The 20,358-nt window shown below is 31.9% G+C and overlaps 1 protein-coding gene across 2 annotated transcripts; it reads left to right on the top strand.

The window, feature by feature from the left end:
* Positions 1–16,660: 16,660 nt before the first annotated feature.
* Positions 16,661–19,245, top strand: LOC120283921 (UDP-glycosyltransferase 85A8-like). Of its 2 annotated transcripts, XM_039290723.1 has the most exons (3): positions 16,661–16,725; positions 16,802–17,323; positions 18,058–19,245. In XM_039290723.1, exons 2-3 carry the CDS (start codon positions 16,804–16,806, stop codon positions 18,981–18,983), a joined length of 1,446 nt encoding a protein of 481 aa, XP_039146657.1. In that variant the 5' UTR covers positions 16,661–16,725; positions 16,802–16,803; the 3' UTR covers positions 18,984–19,245. The 2 variants fall into 2 exon arrangements, with proteins under 2 accessions (XP_039146657.1, XP_039146656.1); XM_039290722.1 differs by lacking the exon at positions 16,661–16,725 and having other exon boundaries at positions 16,753–17,323.
* Positions 19,246–20,358: the final 1,113 nt, after the last annotated feature.

The following is a 20,358-nucleotide window of genomic DNA, read 5'->3' as shown; positions in this document are numbered from 1 at the left end:
GATTAAAGTATGTTTCCCGCATACTTAAGGAGGGGAGGGCAGCCGGCGTCCATGAAAAACGGGGGTCGTCGCAAGCGGGTTGATAAAATTCCTTGTTTTTTGTTTGTTTTCAAATGTTAACTAGTTCAAATCCAATTCATTGTTTTTGTTTTCGAAGAACATGACAAATTTTCTCAATGTAAATTTTGTTTGTTTTCAATTGTAAAGCAGGTTAATTTCAATTTGGTTTCATTGTTTAACTTACAGTGTCATTGTTTACCTTTCAGTTTCATTGTTTAAATTTAACAATCAACGTTTAAATATCAGTGTTAACTGTTTAAAATTACAATTTATCTGTTTAAAATTACACTGTATCTATTTAAATAAATGTGTTCACTGTTAAGAATAAGAGTTTCTCTGTTTAAATATGAAAAGTTGGCACTCAATTAAGTTTGTTTCTCTTTAGAAATCAGCTTATTTACAATTTATCTTTATGTATTTGCTTAAACACCGTTGTCACTGTTTAAAGAGTAAATCGATTTTGTTTAACATTTTGTTTTGTTTACAATGCCGTTTTTTGTTTCTCAAAATGTTTTCACTATGTCTCTTTTTAAATATCACAAGTTGACACTCAAATAAATTTGTTTCATTTAAAATATTTAAACATTTATAATGACCTCTGATTAAATATCATAAGTTCACACTCAGATAAGTTTGTTTCATTTAAAATAACCATTTACAACATTTACAACGTCTTCTCGGACCTCGGACACTTGCGAGTCGACCCTCATTCGTCTATTAAGATTTCGGTTTTCCTCACCAAGTATCTATACCTTCGAATGCTCACGGCGGTTGCATAATATGCGCATCAACTTGGACCTGCACAACGTAGAACACAAACAGTTAAAAAAGGTTAAGCAAACACATTGATAAAAACGTCTATTAATCGATGTGTCATGGTCTGACTTAAGCGAAGATCCTGAGAGTTAAACACAAAAAATAATATTTGCACACTGAGGAAAAGTTTTTAAAGGGTGAGAACAATTCTCAAGTGATAAATATCAACTCCGTCTTAAAGGATGTTTCATGATCTTACTCTTTTGGAGAATCCTCCACAATCAAGCAATAAGTGAAAACTTTCTTTTCTTGCCCAAGTCGAAATGCCCGCTTAATTGCTTGCCCGTCATCCACTGCTACAGAATCCTCCGCATTCAGGCAATTACGCGGGAATTTCGACTTGGCCAAGAAAAGATAGTTTAACTTGTTGCGTGATTACGGCTGATTGATTCTCAAGATGAGGAGGATCATGAGACATCCTTTAAGATAGAGTTGATCTTAAAATTTTGGTCTGACTCCAGCGAATATCCTGGACAAGAAGCAGAGGAGGAGGAGGAGGACGACGAGGAGGGGTTGTCCAGGGGAAGGGTTCTTCCTTCTCATGTATGGTGTGAAGTCAACAAGCCGGTTGACGCTTCAGATCCGAGAAAAAAAAAGGGAAACGCACGGTGGACCGAGCTTGACTGATCACGACGAACGGGTCTTCAGATATTTATGTTAAAATTTAGAAAATTTAATGCCGTTATTAATTCTTCTGCACAGGATACCATAAACTTGTCATCTGCCACATGCCAACACTTCAGTTCAAACGAAAAAGATCAATATTTTACGCAGAGACTTAAAGAGTTTACACGTTAGGTCAATATTTAAACGTTAATATGAATAGTTAAACAGATAAAGACAAATTTAAAGGGAGACGACAATTCTTAAACAAAGATGTTATATATTTAAACATAGACTAGCAAAGTTAAACAATATTTAACATATACAACTAGATAAACATAAACGAGAAGAACTTTATAATGAAATGAACTCATTTTCAGTAGGATTCGACAATGGCACATCGTCTGTCTCGACAACAAGATCGACTATAGCGCATTTGAAGATGGAGTGCACTTGACCAATCCGCTGGAAGTCAACTTCATTTTCTGTTGGATAAACCGATTTATATCTATCGAGTATGATAAACTTCACCCTGACTCATTTTCTGAAACAGATTTACATCTATCAATACCACAAAAACTCTCCATAATAAACCTGTATTGTTTATAAATTATGTTACTCTCTCCCTCCCGCAGAATGGTCAAAGTAATAGCAACGAAGAAATTCTCACCTAATTACGAAACCGGCAGAACTGAAATCGAACAAACCAAATGAGGAGAAGAACAAGAAGATGTAATGCAACTTCTAAATATTGTCTAACCGAAACCAAGTAGAAAGCCCCACATAAAGGTTGGACATGATGTGATTGGGCGCTTTTTTCCCCACCATTTTCAAGGGCAAAAATGGGATTTTACAACATGGACCCATTTGAAGTGAACGGTAGGGGGTAAAAGGGAAGTTAAACAATAACGGAAGGGCTGTCCGGGGTTTACCAAACTTGGAGGGGCTGTTTGAGAATATTTGAAATTCACGAAGGGTAAACCAATGTTTTAATAACCGGACCGGTTGTCGAACCGGTTAGACAACCGGTTCCGGTCCAACCGGTTGAACCGGTTGAACCGGCCGGTTCAACCGGAATTAATTTTTTCAAATAAATAAATACTTAAAAATTAACAAAAATTAAAAAATAAGTAAAGAATAACTTCAAAAATAATGAAAAAATAATAATAAAATACAAAATTAGATATGACAAAGTTAAATTACCTTTATAAGGTCACAAAGTCTCAACTTTATATAAAATTAAAATGTTTAATGTACAAACATACAAAGATATAACTATACAACAAATATTAAAAAATAAATAATTAAATAAAATATAAGTATACAAGTATCCTAATACAACAACAATAATGATTAAAAAATAAAAACCAAACCATTGAAATGTTTAGTTTAATACTTTAATACTTTAACTTTAATGATTTAATTATTGATTAGCATAAAATTATAAGTTAATTATAATAAATTAATGATAATAAATCATAATATATTAATATCTTGTGGCATTTTGTTTTTTATTTTTATTTTTTACTTTTTTGCCTTTTTGAAATTTGGACCAATTTAATAAGTTTATTAACTTTATTTAAGTTTTAATTATAAAATAAATAAACCAATTAAATAATTTAAATTAATAAATTAGCCGGTCCGGCTCAACCGGTTCACCGGTTCACCGGTTGAACTGGTTGAACCGGCCGGCCCGGTTCATTACTATTTTATGTGAGTAATCGGACCGGTTTACCGGCCGGTTCCCGGTTCAACAGGTTCAACCGGCCGGTCTGGTCCGGTTCATTACTATTTTATGTGAGTAATCGGACCGGTTTATCGGTCGGTTCCCGGTTCAACAGGTTCAACCGGCCGGTCCGGTCCAGTTTTTAAATCACTGGGGTAAACAGTAATTTTCCCTTATCTTAATAATATTTTCATTAAAAAAAAATTATTGTAATGATTTTATTCATCACTATTTCATTATTTTTAATCAAAGTTTGAAATGACATTTTTACCCTTTTAAATATTTAATTAAATAAAACTTATAAATTAAAAAATTAACTATAATAATTAAATTAAATAAAAATTATTTTATATATAATTATAATAATAAAAGTAAAATGTCATTTTGGCCATAAAGAGATTTAATTAATTTAAAATTATTAAAATTGCACTTTTTGCATCTATGTATATTTAGTTAAATAAAAATTACTAATTATAATAATTAAAGTGGCGCAACACTTTCTCTTATTGAAATTTAATTATATAAAAATCAATTATTTAAATAGTTAATTAAAATAATTAAAACTAATAATAAATAAAATGAGATATTTAATCTAAATATTTAATTATAATAATTATTTTAATAATAATATTCTAAATATATTCTAAGTAAAAATTTTATTTATCATTAATTATATGTAATTGGATTTATGTGTATCAATGGTACAAAAGTCATTTTGTCGCATTCCCCTTTTACTTTTTTTCTATCTCCAATAAAATATTTTTTTAAATCAAGCACAGTTTTCATTCACATTCATATTCATATAGTTTCATTACCATTATTTTTTTTATTTCCATTCCATTCTTATCTCATGAACCAAACACACCCTTAGTATTAGGAATTTTGTCACAAAAATATTAAGCAATTGTGACCATTTATCTAAACTATCATTAATTGTGGAGGTATTTATGACTTGGGGTGATGACTTCAAAAATGAATCATTTTTAATAATAATAGCTAAGATTATGGCTTTTAGTGACGACTGGTACCATCTATTAGTATCTTCGTTTCGAGTCCGTCTCAACAAGAAATGATTGGAGCATTGGGATTCGATTAATAAAAGCTCACAAGTTTAGTATTGTCTATAGCTTTATTAATCGAAATTAGCAAAAGATGACATTTGCTATATATATATACACACATATTGCTTACATGAAATTGTTAAATAAATATTACATTATGATAAGAACATATTTGAACCATTATTTGATAATTCAAATTTATGTAATACACGGTTAAGTTTTTAATTAGATTATTTTATTAATAAGCTAAATAATGGTAGAAAAATTAGTATGGGTACTTAATCAATATTAAAAATATCTGGATATATTTATGCATGATGTACAAATAAGCTAATTATTATTAATTGTTTTTATATGAAAAAAAGAAATGCTTTCTGTCACCATGTGACGAATAGACAAGTTGAGTAGCAGGCCGTGCAGAGATTCATTTTGAACTAGTGTCTGGTTCAGTGGGACGCAATTACTGAAACCATGTGAATTCAGGACTTGGCAGGGCTCCACCTCTCACACTAGTTATGCACAGAATAGAAGGAGCTATCAGGCCTGAAATATTTTCAAGTTCCATGCGTAATTTACTTTTCCTCTTTCCACATGGGAGGTCAAGTTTCTCCCATAATATTACTGGGTGATCTGTCATAAAAAAAAAATATTTATTTCAAATATTTATTTTAAAAATATTTATAAAGTGTTTTTTTCTGCTCTAAATGATTGATGAAAATTTTGATAAATAGCCAAAGAGTTTTTAGGCTAGTAATATTGGTTTCACTGTAGAAAACTTGATGTGAAATTTTCAAATATCTTAAATTCAAGCCCTGATGGATATATGTTGTAATGTGAATATGGGCTTGAAACCCATAATTCCATAGCAACTTATTGCACTTGTTGTATGTTACGAAAAAAATAGAGGATCCACAGGGGAAATCAAGAGAACAATGAGACAATAAAAAAAACACACACACACAAGATTTACGAGGTTCGGCAATATGCCTACATCCTCAGGAGTGGAGCAGCCGTAATCCTCTTATTCACTTGTCTCTCCTCACGGTTAAAAAAAAAAAGACTAGAGTTACAAATATTTATAGGTAAAAACCTAAATTTATCCAAATACAAACCTATTTGGATCCTAACCCTATCTGGATCCTAAACCTATCCGGATACAAATCTTATCCGGATACAAATCCTATCCGGATACAAATTACAAGATTATCAAATCATAATCCTAACAAGATACAAATTACCCTTGTACCCTACCGCGGGGCGTTTCCCCCGCACCCCAACCTATCAAACTGATGCTCCTACAATATGACAGGTGTTGTCAAGCCACTCCACTATGTTCCCACATCTATCGTTTACTTGTGTATATGAGCCTTACACAACAATCTCCTCCTTAGCGAATATACCCCATGAAGATATAAACCAGGGAGCTTCTTATCTTCCAAATAGGTTGAGTGTCATGTCTCTTTAGCATTAGAGACATTGATCAAGTCCAAGCAATGCTTGAACTTCCCTATAGTGATTGCCTTGATCTGATTTTGTAACTGCAACAACAACTCCACCTACAACTGTATTTCCCATCAGTGTGTAGATATTCCTTGCACTCCTTTCTCCTTTCATCACTATCAAACCATCCTTACTCACCGCAATGCAATCCTTTTCGGTTTTATAGCCAAAACCGTTTCCATGCAAAGTACCCAAAGAAATCAGATTCTTCTTTAAATCTTGAACATATCGACATCACACAAAGTCCGAACAACACCATTATGCATCCGAATCTTGATCTACCCTTTTCCAACAATAGCACAAGCTTTATCATTGCCCATGTAGACAAAACCAAAATCCCCTGATTTGTATAAACCAAACCAGTCCTTGTTCCATGTCATGTGAAACGAACATCCCTTATCCAAAATCTATGAATCTGAGATTTTACATGATGAAACTGAAAGCAGATCCCCATTACTACAATCTGAATTACGACTCTGGACAATATTAGCAAACTTTGATGAATCACCAATCCTTTCATCAATCCTTTCCAATTTCCTCCAGACTTCCACCGGAGACGAGAGATCCATGACGTGATACATAACATCATCTGTCAAACACAACCGAATAAGTGCCGCCACTCTTGTTTGTAAATCCAACCAAACTTGGTCTTCCAAACCTTGAGCTTTTGTCTCTTCCAATGCTTTCAACATTCCCTACTGCAGTAGTAAATCCTTTACCCTCTGCTGCCACAATCCGAAATTCCCAGTTCCATTGAACCTTTCCACATCGAATTTTGTAACAGAGTTCATCCTGCCAGTGAAAAACCTCGCTCTGATACCACTTGTTACCCAAAATATAGAGGATCCGCAGGGGAAATCAAGAGAGCAATGAGACAATAAAAAAAAAACACACACACACACACACACACACACAAGATTTACGAGGTTCGGCAATGTGCCTACATCCTCGGGAGTGGAGCAGCCGTAATCCTCTTATTCACTTGTCTCTCCTCATGGTTTTACAAAAGACTAGGGTTACAAATATTTATAGGTAAAAACCTAAATTTATCCAAATACAAACCTATTTGGATCCTAACCCTATCTGGATCCTAAACATATTCAGATTCTAAACCTATCCAGATACAAATCCTATCCGGATTCAAATTACAAGATTATCAAATCATAATCCTAACAAGATACAAATTACCCTTGTATCCTATCGCGGGGCGTTTCTCCCGCACCACAACCTATCAAACTGATGCTTCTACAATATGACAGATGTTGTCATGCCACTCCATTCCGTTCCCACATCTGCTCGTTTACTTGTGTATATGAGCCATACACAACATTGTATTTGTAAAAAAAATATCATTAGGATATGGTTAGAGGAGGGTTCTTTGTTAATTTCAAGGTTTTCCATTGTAACAACAGCAAAATAATGGTATGATTTAATTTTGTTACAATATTTAGTATATTATAGTATATTAAGGGTATTGATTAATCTCAAGTGATTGCAGAATGAACTATTTTTAGTGTTGAGTCTATAATTTATTACAAGAAGACAAGTTGGAACATAATGGTTTTAGTTTTTGATAACTTTAGATGGAAGAAATCAATTCTCAAAAATTAAACATTTTTTAAGAGTTTAGGATTTTGTTATGGAACACTTATTATATAAATTATATAAATAAGATAGAATCGGATTTGTGTGCATGTGCAGGTAATTTTGAAAATTTATTGATGAATTTTTTAATAACACAAAAATCAGACAAAAACAAAAACAAAACAAAAAAAGGATTCACACAATTTAGCGGTACTAACTTCATTGTGAAAAGCAAATGTGAGATATTTAAAAAAATTGAGTTCGAGTTTTACTAAATATAGTAGTGATAATGGGTATATGGCGATTATAGGTTGGAGTTTTACTAAACTTCATATCTATTATATAAATTATATAAATTAGATAGAATTAGATTTGTGTGTATGTTTAGGTAATTTTGGAAATTTATTGATGAATTTTTCAATAACATAAAATTTGTAAAATAACAAAAAGATTCATAGCTTAGCGGTATTAACATCATTGTGAAAAGCGAATGTGAGATTTAAAAAATTTCAAGTTTGAGCTTTACTAAATACAGTGGTGATAATGGGTGTCCACCGGTTATAGGTGTAAGTTTGTTGTTTAAATTCTGTGTTCCCAGATAAAGGTGAACAGGCTGAATGATCAATTTATGTTTGTGAGCACACTTTCATATAGGACTTGTCACTTTCATCAATAACATAAAATCCGTAAAATATCTTTTTGTATGTGGGTGTTTCATCAATATTCTATGAGCAAATTTTTATTGGAACCTCATGGATTGTGAACGTGTTTTTTCAAAATATATATATATATATATATATATATATATATAAGGATCCTTTGTAATCTTATATTTTTAATTATGAAGGTGGTTAAGTATAAGCACAGAAGTTATACCACACATTCAATGATTTCGTTGTCAACTTTGTATTTATCTATTGTAGTCTCCAAAGATGATAAGTATTCGATCCATCATCGCCGATGTGCTTGGAGCCTTCAATAGGGGCATATACTTGTAAAAGAATTTTTAGGATGTAGGGTGATTAATCAGTGTTAATATTATACCTCCATTGTCCTTTTTCTGTTTTTTTTACTCATCCTATTAGTTTTTGTACTTATACTTATGATTTATTTATGTTAATTTACAAAAAAGATTAAATATGACTTTATATATATATATATATATATACATATAAATTAATCAAAATAAAAGAAAAAATTAAAATCTATAAATAAATCTTGATGGGACCCAATAGACATTAAGTTTTGTTACATAATTTGGTAGGATTACACCCTCACGTTTTTTCTACAAACACCACTGAGACCGTTTCTCAATCACTTTTTTGATGTCCTAGACCATAGATAAGGCTCTAATATTGCTTAGATCGCTCAAGGAAAGCTTGGAACTTCTTCTAGTGTATTCCTTAACACTACAACAAATTTGATGATTAGTGGCGATTTTCTATATGACGTATTTTTCATATGTCACTAAAAGAGCGTATAATGTGACAAAAATCAAATATCGTACTCAATTCCACAAACTGAATATTGTACATGACAATGCTTGATAATGTCACATAGAAGCGTCACACAATGTGTGGCGCCAAATTTTCCCTTCAACTGGAGATGGAGGGAAATATTTTTAGTGACACTAATAATATTTGGTGACGCTCTCTTTTTGTCATCAATGTTTTGCATTTTTTGTGACGATTATATAACATCATTTTATTAAATTTTGACATTCGGTTTCGTCATGTATGTTTTAATTATTTCGTGACATATATGTATGTCACTAAAATATAAGTATTTGTGATAGTCTCATTGTGTCACCTTTATATATATATAGCATTAATGGAAGGAATTATAAAATGTCACATTTGTTTAATTGGTGCATGACATAAGGTTTTCCTCTCAAATGAGATGTCATTTTTATTCAAATATGGGCATTTATTGTTGAGATACTTTGAATTATTCCTTCGTACTTTGCTTTGAATTATGACCTAAATCAAAATTTTAGGAGAATGATAAAGAAAAAAATTAAAGGGTGGGTACAAATTAACCCATTTTTTTATTTATAATTTAAAGCAATCCAAACCAGATTTCTTCGGGGGTTGTATTATTTATTTTGGCTTTAAGGGCTCTTGTACTTATTGCATCAGTTTTTCTCAAGAAAGAATAAAGTAAATTTGTTCCTCTACATGTGGATGCAGGTCACATTGACCGGAGCACGTGAATTTTTGTATGGTTTTGGCAAAGGTGGAAAGAGGGGGTCAAGAGTGTGTTCGAGCATCCCGTTATCTTACAGGGTGGGTGTTCCACTTTCCCCATCCCCTTTCCCTCTTTTTTTTTTCTTTTTTTTTTAAAAAAGTCAAGGTTCACTGAGGCGACAACACCCTCAATTTATTTTTTTCGGAAATGTTAAATGTTTTTATAAATTAATGCATATAATTTAAAATTTTATATTTTTAACAAATATATTTTGGAAAATATATTATTACATCCTTTTATTTTTTTTTTTTACAAATTTACTTTTGTAGTATAAAAAAATTTATTTTTTTTAAAAAAATATTTACAAACATATATTATCTCAAAAAAATTTATATTTTGCAAATTAGTATATAAAACATTAAAAATTATATTTTTAGGAAAATATTTGTTGATATTTGAGTCTCCCTAAAAAATTCAACCAAATTACTGGTTCACCAGCCCAACTGTTTAGGTCAACGATTCGCTCTAGGGTTATTCCAAATCAGGTTTTCTAGTCGAACAAGATCGGTCTTAAAATCAATTACGAGTTAACAAGGTTAGACTAACAAGTTTGGTCCGGGTTTGAAAATCTCGGGAAATAATACTTAAAATTTTTCTCATTATATTTATTTTTATTTTGTTTTATATTTGTATGTTTAGTGGAATATGATTAAATTATAATAATGTTATAAAATTTAATTTGAGATGTATATTAAAATTTATAGTTAATTTAAAACAATCAAATGTTATAAATAATCCAAATCATTTAATATGAAATTTATAAAAATATAATAATTTATCTTACAAATTATAAATATAATAGGATGCTAATGAAAAACAATTCGGATAAATTAATTAATTAATTAACTCACTAACTTATGTAAATCATTTAACCCATTATCTTGTCTAAATTACTTAGTTAGATATAACTTATTTATTAGAATATATAAATTAAGATAAATAATGTTAAACTAATAACCAACATTGTAGATCCAAGAACAAGTAATATATAAACTATGAATTTAAAATTTTAGAAAAGTATAAATTTGTTAACCCCAATGTTCAAAAGATTAATTAAAATGCATATTTTCTCCCTTCTTGCCAAAAATGGTAGCTAAAATTAAGTACAATTAAGATCCAAAAAAATTGTATCAATTAAAATTTACCTTTTTGGCTCCTCCAACTTTCACCAAAACTCTTCAAATATTTACTTAATTTTACTATTTTCTTCACTCCCCGCCAAAAAATAGTCTTTAAAAATTTGTACCAATTAGGAGCAATCACTCTCTCTTCCAAATTTCACCAAATCTTCTCACAACTCATAAAAGAAAACCTTTCTCTCCATTGTTCATCTTCTTGATTTCCTATCCGAATGAGGAATAATATATAAATTTCTCCTAAGACAACCATTAGGCTTCTTCACACAAAGAAGACAAGGTATGTATAAAATATATCATTTTGATTTAGAAAAAATATTTATTGCGTGTTTTAGGTGAATTCAATTTTCGTTTTTTAATCATGATTGCTTTATTTTATTATTGAATCAATTGACTAAAAGCTTCTCTGTTTGGATATATATGATTTTATTTTATTATTTTATTAAATTAGTTATTTGAATGTAAATAATGACCCAAGCTATGGTTGATTATGAAATACACATGCCTATGCCATAATTTTTGGGTAATAGTATGTTTTAGTTTTATTTTACCATGCAATGTCATTTTTTTTAAATTTACTTATCACGACATTTCTTTTACTTTTTATCAATTATTTATTTGTTTTTATTGAATATTTATTACAGTTTCAAGTGAGCCGGGTTCTTCATCAACTGAATCTTTGTCATAAGAAGAATCAAATTGAAAGCTAGCGAATAAGTTGCAACACATGTCAACTAGCTTGTTTTTGAAAAAAATTTAAATTTATCAAGATGTAAGGATATTTTATACTTTTCAGGATCACTTTTCCATTTAGATACTTTATGTTTGAAATTCTAAGTGTAGAAATTGTATTGAATTCATTTTATTATGTGTTCTTTTATATTATGATATAAAATATTATATATTTTAACAAATGACATGATGAAAAAATGATATTAAAATATTCATGACGAACGGTAAATGGGTCACAAAATAATTATGTCATATTTTCATTTAGCAAACATCACGAAATGTTAAATATTAATAAATATTTGCCGAGTATAAATGCCACCTATTTGAGTGACTAATATACTAATGTTACGATCAATTTCACATTTAGAATATTTTATGAAAATATTTTCTGAAAATCAGTGGCAAAAAATTACGCCACCTTTTCATGTGACGTTCATGTTTTCGTCATAAATAGATGAACATTTACCTCATATTTTTTAACGATATAAGTTATCTAGTCACATTTTTAAATAATCGGTAACAAAAAAAATCATGTCACCAATTTGGGTGACAGTCATCTTTCTGTCATGAATTGTTGAATATTTTCTCATATTGTGTGACAATTCATGACAACTTGTGACATTATTTATTCAATAATAGGTGACGAAATATACGTCATCTATTAGTGTGACAAGATGAATTTTGTCATTAATAGTTGAATATTTAACTCATATTTTATGACGATCGATGATTTTTTGTGACACCTTATAATATGTTTTATGACAAACATAAATGTCACAAAAACATAGCTATAATGTGACATTTGTATATGTCGTCACGTAAATTTTAGCATTTGGTGACGACAATGTGCATATCGTCATAGTATATCTTTAGCTACGGTGCAACGGTGACGATTGTTGTGACGGGGTGTTTAATGTCATCAAATATTATACATGACGAGAATTTCACATTTTGTGACACATGCGCCATTAATCATCAAATTTGTTGTAAGCTTGGCTACCAAAAGATTCTTCAAAAACTCTCAACAAATCCCTTTATACCAAGCCCCTTAAACGCTATACACGGGAGTGAGAACGAGGTTGTAAGAAGCTGAAAATGTGAAATTGCGTGCCTGACGGACATCTTATGATTGTATACTCGGCCTATAAAGTCTTCTGCTTGGGTGTTACGGTCCAGCTTAAGCCCATAAGCTTTGGATCGTTAGTTTCTCTGATTGGTGCTTGTGACTTTAGTTATGGGCGTATGACTTGTCTGTATGCTCCTCTACCTGATCTTTATGTCTTTGCTTACAAGGGTAAATCTTGCCGGTAAACCCTTCTGTCTAGCCATTATGTTCCTGCTCAAGGTCTTCTATCCAAGGCTTACGGCCGTAAACATTTGCCCGTAAGTGGGCTTTAAGCTGTCCTACTTAGCATGTTCTCTTATTTTAATGACGAGGGAGCTCTTTTTTCCTCTCGTCTTGCTCTGAAATTGCTTCATTTAACTCCCTCATGCATATTATACTCTATGCGTGACCTAGAATCAATTTCTTAATATACTAGATACCATTTTCCAAATAAATGATAAAATACATGCCAATCGGGTAAAAAAAAATTGTATGAAAATATTTCATTTGTGCACTTACCAGAGTACCTGTATCCAGTTTTTGTATCAATTATTGGAAAATTTTGGGTCAAAAATTTGAATACCAATTATTGATCATTGGATCCAGTTTTTATTTTTTCCAACCCTATTAGCAAAGAGCTTAGTGTTGGTGATCACCTTGTAGGTGGTACCCTTGGTGTACATTGTGTTAGACTGTATCTTTGTTTTGTCCATGTTATGGACTTTGAGACCCTGTAATTTGAAACTTTTGAACTATTTGTTGTTTATTTTCTAGATTTTGTTAGTCTGTGTTTCCAGTATATTCCGCTCTAAAACAAGTAGTGAGATTTTGTATATGCCTACTAGGTTTTCGCTCCATAGGTATATGCTTGGCTGATTGTCGGTGCTCTAGGTCCGTTGAATAGGGTTTAGGGCGTGACAGTGCAATAGTTAAAAATGAGTTGTTATGGACATAACATCTGATCTTGTTAAAGGTGGTGCTTTCACAAGTGTCTTTGGTGAAAATGAAAGAGAGGAGAGTGTTTTGGCAAGTTGATGTCCACAGGAGGACGTGTTAAAGCATCCATTGATCAGTGGGAGGTTTTTTTTACACACTGTGGATGGAACTCAACTACGTTGACAATGTGTTCAGGTGTGCCATTCATTTGTTGGCCATTCTTTGTTGAACAGCAGACTAATTAATTTCAAGTGCATGTGTAATAACCAGGGGATTGGAATAGAGAATGATAATAATGCACAAGAGAGTTGAGGTTGACGTTTTGATTAGAGAGCTGATGGATGTAGAGAAGTGAAATCAAAGGATCGAGATGCAAAAGATGGCTTTGGAGTGGAAGACACTTGCAGAGAAGACAAACAACTTGTGGAGGATATCTTCTTTCATTAACTTGAGAGATTGGTCAATGGCATGCTCCTCCATAAGTGGAGTCCTATTTATTTTATATATTTAATGTTATATTCGGTTGTGATTCTTGTGAATGTGCTAGTTGTCATCTACTGGTTTGCTTGGATGTTTGTGCGTGGCCAAAGTAGTGTTACACGTCAAAAGACAATATTGGCACGGTAAGGGTTGTGCTAGTCAAAGCTTGCTCATCTCTTTTGTCATCTTTTATTGTCTTCGGTTACATTCATGCATGATGTACAAATAAGTTAATCAAGTTTAATTGTTTTTATATGAAAAAAAAAAAAGAAAGAAATGACTTTCTTAAGTGGATCAGATCTTCAAGAGATCCATCTTGTATTGTAGTCTGGTTTGTGGGGCCCAGATTCTGAAGCGAAGTGAACCCATGACTGGACTTGGCCCCACCTATTGAATAACGACAAACCCAGTGACTCTTGCTCACGCTTTTAGGCATATAAATATATTGCTCATCAAACTCACATAATTATACTATAGTTTTAGCTAAAATTTATTTTTTATTTTAAATATCTATAATTTTTTTTACCCTCTTCTTACTGGGTGAATTGGTAATTAATTAAAAGTTTTTTATTATTTTTAGAATGAAGAAGTTAATTCTCAAAAGCCTAAACAAACAAACACAGTAAAACCATTGCTTACAGAAACGGAGATCCTTGGAAGATTAGTATGCATCTTTCATTTCATTGACTGTTTTACATGTGATACTCATAAGGATAAGTGACTATCTTTCATTTTCAATCAGAGAAGACAGTTCAGGATAAATACAAAGTTTTCCAAGATATGTAATTAGATTCGATATGAACTTTATACTTATCAATCCTAGTCTCCCAAGATGATGAGGATGAGACCTATCTTTGTGCATCCGCTTAGAGTTAGAGCATTCCATGTTAGCATGCACAGACAAAAAAATTTTGGTAAGTGACCTTCCTCATATCTAGCCATAACCATTGGATATTCTCAAAGAAGTGGAGAGATGATAAAAAATAAAAAGAAGAATATAAGAACATGAATATCTTTAAACAAACCTTGATGTGACCCACAGATGAAAAAGTTTGTTATTTGGTTCAGCGAGAAACGTTCCCGCAAGGAAAGATGGCAATAGTTTCAGTAAGGAGGTGGCTGACAAAGACTAGGGGCTGAAAAGTAAGTCACTAAAATAACCATATGATGATAATTATAAAAACTATAAGAACTAATTTATCATAATGACTCAGAAACTACATATATAGCATCTATCATAATGAGTCTGGAAATTACTTGAGCATGTCCTATATTTACATTCACCCCCGTGATTTTTTGAGACTTGGGTATCTTGGATTTCTGCCTTAGATGGCAGACAACTGATTTTATAGATCTAATTTTCAGAGTAATTAGTTGAAATATTTAGCTTGAAAGAAATAATTAATCGAATTTTGCAATTCCATTTTTCAGCCTTTATTCACTATTATTGCTAAAATCGTTCATACGATTCTCGCTTGGTTTTCTACAGTTAGGGATCCGCAGTTTCATCACTTTTCATTGGATTCTTCCCAGAAACTCAAATGTGCTTTCGTCTTCCTTGGTACTCGATCGACTGAGCACATCAACACCGTGGATTTGTTGACTCGGGAGTAGTTCACCCCCTGATCTTTTATCAGTATAGTTGAAGACCTTTGCTTTCTCTTGGGGGTTTTGTCTTATCCGCTGTTTGCTTGTTCCTTATGTCTTGTTTCCTTTATATTTTCTTAGTTTTGTTGTACTGTTAGAAGCCTATTACTTCTAGTGATAGCCTTCTAACCTGATTGTTATTGTCTTTTTTTCTTTCAGTTGCTGTCTGTTCTTTCTGTTTCCACTCATTTTTTTTTTCACAATAAAGTTTATGGTTTATACATTTTAAAAAAAAATTATCATAATGGAAATATATACCTGTGGACTATTATGCAAGTTACCTTATAAAAACCATAATAAAAAGTAGTTTTTTACAAATATAGGATTAAATTAATAATAGCAAATATAAATATATAATATGTAAACTAGAATAAACGTCTCATAACTTTATTAATCATATATTAATATAATATTAAATATATAATAACAAATGTACAAATAAATAATATATAAACTATAAATAAATATTAATGTAATGATAAAAACACAAGCATTCACTAAGACAAACATCCCACACCGCATGCGCTGGTGAACACATAATCACATACACTCATACTAGACACATAAAAATTATATAAATCAAGTTTTATGAAAAATTTAAATTAATCAATATTACTCGAACTCGTAAGAGATAATTAAATATATTAATATAATTCTATTTTAACTCATATAAATTTTAAAAAATAAATGATTATAAACTTGTATTCACTATAAACCCCAACAATATAAATGAGAATATTTACCTAGACTAAAGTCATACAATTATAAACGATATAATTTGTCCTTGTTCTTGTTCTTCCTCACCATATGAGAGAATCCAAAGCTGTGCTTGATAAAGTTACGGTCCCATTCTTGCCAGCTAGCACTTGTTCAGTGGGGGCACAGCATGAAAGCTGAGAATGATGTGAATAAAACCACTGTGGTGATAGAAAAGGAAAAAAATGAAAAAGAGAAAAGAAAAGAAAAAGAAAAAGGTACGCATAAAAGATAAAGCACATCTTTCAGAACATTATCCTGGAAATGCTTGTGGCTCATGCATATGCTTGAAATGATAGATATACCCTCCAATCATATGGACATCTTTCAGATAATGTGTGTGTTTATATATATATTTATATATATAACTTTAAATATTTAAAATAACTTCTTCTTTGTCTATTATTTACAGAGATGCTGAGGAGTTCTCCTACAACCTTGAAACCTCATGCAGTATGCATGCCATGCATTGGACTTGGCCATGTAAACCCCATGCTCAAGCTTGCCAAGCTTCTTCACTCATATCACGGCTTCCACATAACCTTTGTTCTCACTGAGCTTGTTAACAAGAATGGCTGCAACACTGCATCATCTCTTCATAGCTTGCCAGACTTCCAGTTTGTAACCATTCAAGATGGCTTGAATCCTACTACTGGTCATGATCATCATGTTCCTGATGTCTCTTCTGTCATATTTTCTATTCAGCATAAGCTCTTAGATCCTCTCCGAGTTCTCTTGGCTAAGCTCAATCACTTCTCTTCTAATGTGCCTCCAGTGACATGCATTGTCTCTGATGCATGCATGAGTTTCACTCTTGATGTAGCTGCGGAGATTGGAGTCCCTGACGTCTTCTTCTGTTGTTCTGGTGCTTGTGCCTACATGAGTAATCTTCACTTGGATCAGCTCATTGATAGTGGCCTTGTGCCACTCAAGAGTATGTGGATCTCAATCCTAATCTGTGGATTTTTTTTTTCTTATCTATATTCTCATAATTAATTGTATTTATTAGGATTAAAAAAATATTAGAATAGGGTTAAAGCTAATATTGTATTTTTTTATTCACTGTTTATTTTGGTCTTTCTATTTATTTATTTATTTATCTATTTATTTTTGGGAAGTTGTTCAATATAGTCTTTTATGTATTGTTTTGAGTATTTTCAATTTTTCAGTACTCTAAACTTTCAAAATGCTCAATATGAACATCACTGGCCATATGATCTAAACTATACTATTATTTTTATCTAGTTTTTCCAATCGACATAAATTTATTATAAACAAAGATAATAACATACTCTGGTAAGTTGATAGGATTTTATTACGTTGACATCTAATTAAGTTGTTTTAACAAAATATATATTTATGACTAAGGACAATAAATTAAATAATTATTTATTTCCGATTGTAAATGAAGTGATGATGACTATATTGAACAACCGACAACGTATATGGATGAAGATATTGTATTACATATATATTTTTAAAAATTTATATACGTACCATAGCAAAGTACAAAAATAAAAAATGGTTATTTTTGGTAAAAAAAAATTATATATAAAAAAAAAGATATGAACTTGTTGGATGCCCGAGATGGCAAGTTTATATATGCAAATAGATGCCCAACACACTATGTACAAGAGAGGATATGCATATTAATGCTATGTATTACAGGTGGGAATGATCTTAGCAATGGATATTTGGAGACCGAAGTAGATTGCATACCAGGAATGAAGAGATTGCGCTTAAAAGACTTTTCAACATGCATTCGAACAACTGATATCGGCGATATCGTGCTAAACTTCTGCATGAGCGAAGCTCGAAGAGCTCGTGAATCATCGGCGATCATTTTAAATACTTTTGATAGTTTAGAGCAAAGCACATTGGATGCCATGAGGGAACTAAAGCTCCCACCTATCTACACCATTGGTCCTCTCACTCTGCTCAATGATCAAAGGTTGAGTTTGAGGGAGTGGGAAGAGGATGAGGATTGTGTTGAGTGGTTGAATGGTAGGGTTTCTAGATCAGTCATGTATGTGAACTTTGGTAGTGGTGTGGTTTTGTCTAAAGATCAACTTGTGGAGTTTGCATGGGGTCTTGCTAATAGTGAGCATGAGTTCTTATGGGTGATTAGGCCTAATCTTGTGCATGGTTATGGTTATCATGATTCAGCTGCTGCACTTCCACAGGAGTTCATGGATGAGATCAAGGAAAGAGGAAGAGTATCAAGTTGGTGTGCTCAAGAGAAGGTACTGAAGCATTCATCAATAAGAGTGTTCTTGACTCATTGTGGATGGAATTCAATAATGGAGAGTATAAGCAATGGAGTACCCATGTTATGTTGGCCTTGCTTTGCAGATCAACAGATGAACTGTAAATATGTGTGTCATGAATGGGGTGTTGGCATGGAGATTGAGAATGACGTGAAGAGAGAGAAGGTGGAGAGGTTGATAAGAGAGGTGATGGATGGAGATATTGGGAAGGAGATGAAGAAGAAGGTTGTGGAGTTTAAGGAACTTGCAGAGAGAGCAGTAAAGCCAGGTGGTTCATCATTTGAGAACTTCAACAAAGTAGTCATGGATGTGCTTCTCCAAAGTTGATATATGAATATGCTCTTGTTTCAGTATATTCACATAAATGCAGTTGACTGACAAACTTTTGAGTCAAACTTCCCAATGATTAGGGAAGCCCTAATTGGTATCATTTCAACAGGAGGGCGTTATATATACAAGTTGGTACGATTTGGCTTTAAATTTTTTATTTGTAATTTTGAGGTTCTTTTATCTTGTGTGTGTACATAATATATATGCTGTGAAATCCTGAAGTAACTAATAAAGATAAAGTCTTTTATAATTTGAGTCATTTAACTTGTTTGAGTAGAATAAGGCTGTTGAAATTAATTTTCTTTAGAAGGAAAGCAAAAGCATAAAATAAATCCTATTATTTTTATTTTATGGTTCATCAATTTTTTTTTCTTGGGCAGAGTCATGTCCTATCTTGTTATTTAATGCAAACTTTAAAATATCAGCCCAATTGAAATGCGCTCAATCTCTCTTTAGTTTTCATCACCTACTCCATTATCATGCTAGTGGACTTACCTAAATAAAAAAATTGATAGGTCTTCTAGAAATAATTTATTTATTTATATAAAATACAAATATTTTATTGATTAAAGCGATTTAAATGGAATCAAAGGATGCGGTAGTTTTGTCGCTTCCCTTATTTTGACCTCCCAGCCAGCTCAACCACCGAAATAAATAAATAAATATATATATATATATATAAACAAAACAAAATTAATGGAGCAAAATAGACCAACCATAGCCTCTGGTCCACACACACAACCAGCTCAATCACCGAAATAAATATATATATATATATATATATATATATATATATATATATATCTATATATATAAACAAAACAAAATTAATGGAACAAAATAGACCAACCTTAGCTTCTGTTCCACACACACACACACACACACAAAGTAGTCTGGAACTCACATTTTTAGCCACTTCGACCTCCACTTCGGCGAACCAAACATCCTTAAAATTAGCTTGCGAGCGCACACATACAAAACTTGGTTACCATTCCTGGCAATACAAAGAAATCATCATGGAGTCCAAACCTCATGTCATGTGTATACCTTTCCCTGTCCAAGGCCACATAAACTCCATGCTCAAGCTTGCCAAGCTCCTTCACTCCAATGGCTTCACCATCACTTTTGTCTACGATGAATCCACTTAGACCATCTCCAATCCACAATCCCAAATTTCTATCCCAAATCCTAAATTTGGTCTTACTACAGAAAATTTTACTCCAACCACAAATCTCAAATTTTTATCCCAAAAAGAATATTCTTATAATATTCTTTTTCATATATTATTTTCTTTATAACAACCACCTTCTTCATCATCAGATCCAGTTTTGAGTTTATTTCGATAATATAGGGCAGGTCTTCAGTGATTTAC

The sequence above is a fragment of the Dioscorea cayenensis genome, chromosome 19, assembly GCF_009730915.1.
Source record: "Dioscorea cayenensis subsp. rotundata cultivar TDr96_F1 chromosome 19, TDr96_F1_v2_PseudoChromosome.rev07_lg8_w22 25.fasta, whole genome shotgun sequence".
In the NCBI taxonomy this organism is placed as follows: Eukaryota; Viridiplantae; Streptophyta; class Magnoliopsida; order Dioscoreales; family Dioscoreaceae; genus Dioscorea; species Dioscorea cayenensis.
Note: the sequence above shows the minus strand (reverse complement) of the source record. Positions and strands in the feature narration are given on the sequence as shown.

Bases quoted from the DNA above. Each gene is read 5' to 3' on its own strand.
- LOC120283921 (XM_039290723.1), top strand. From the start codon at position 16,804: ATGCTGAGGAGTTCTCCTACAACCTTGAAACCTCATGCAGTATGCATG. The intron at 17,324-18,057 runs GTATGTGGATCT...TATGTATTACAG, and splicing joins TGGCCTTGTGCCACTCAAGA to GTGGGAATGATCTTAGCAAT.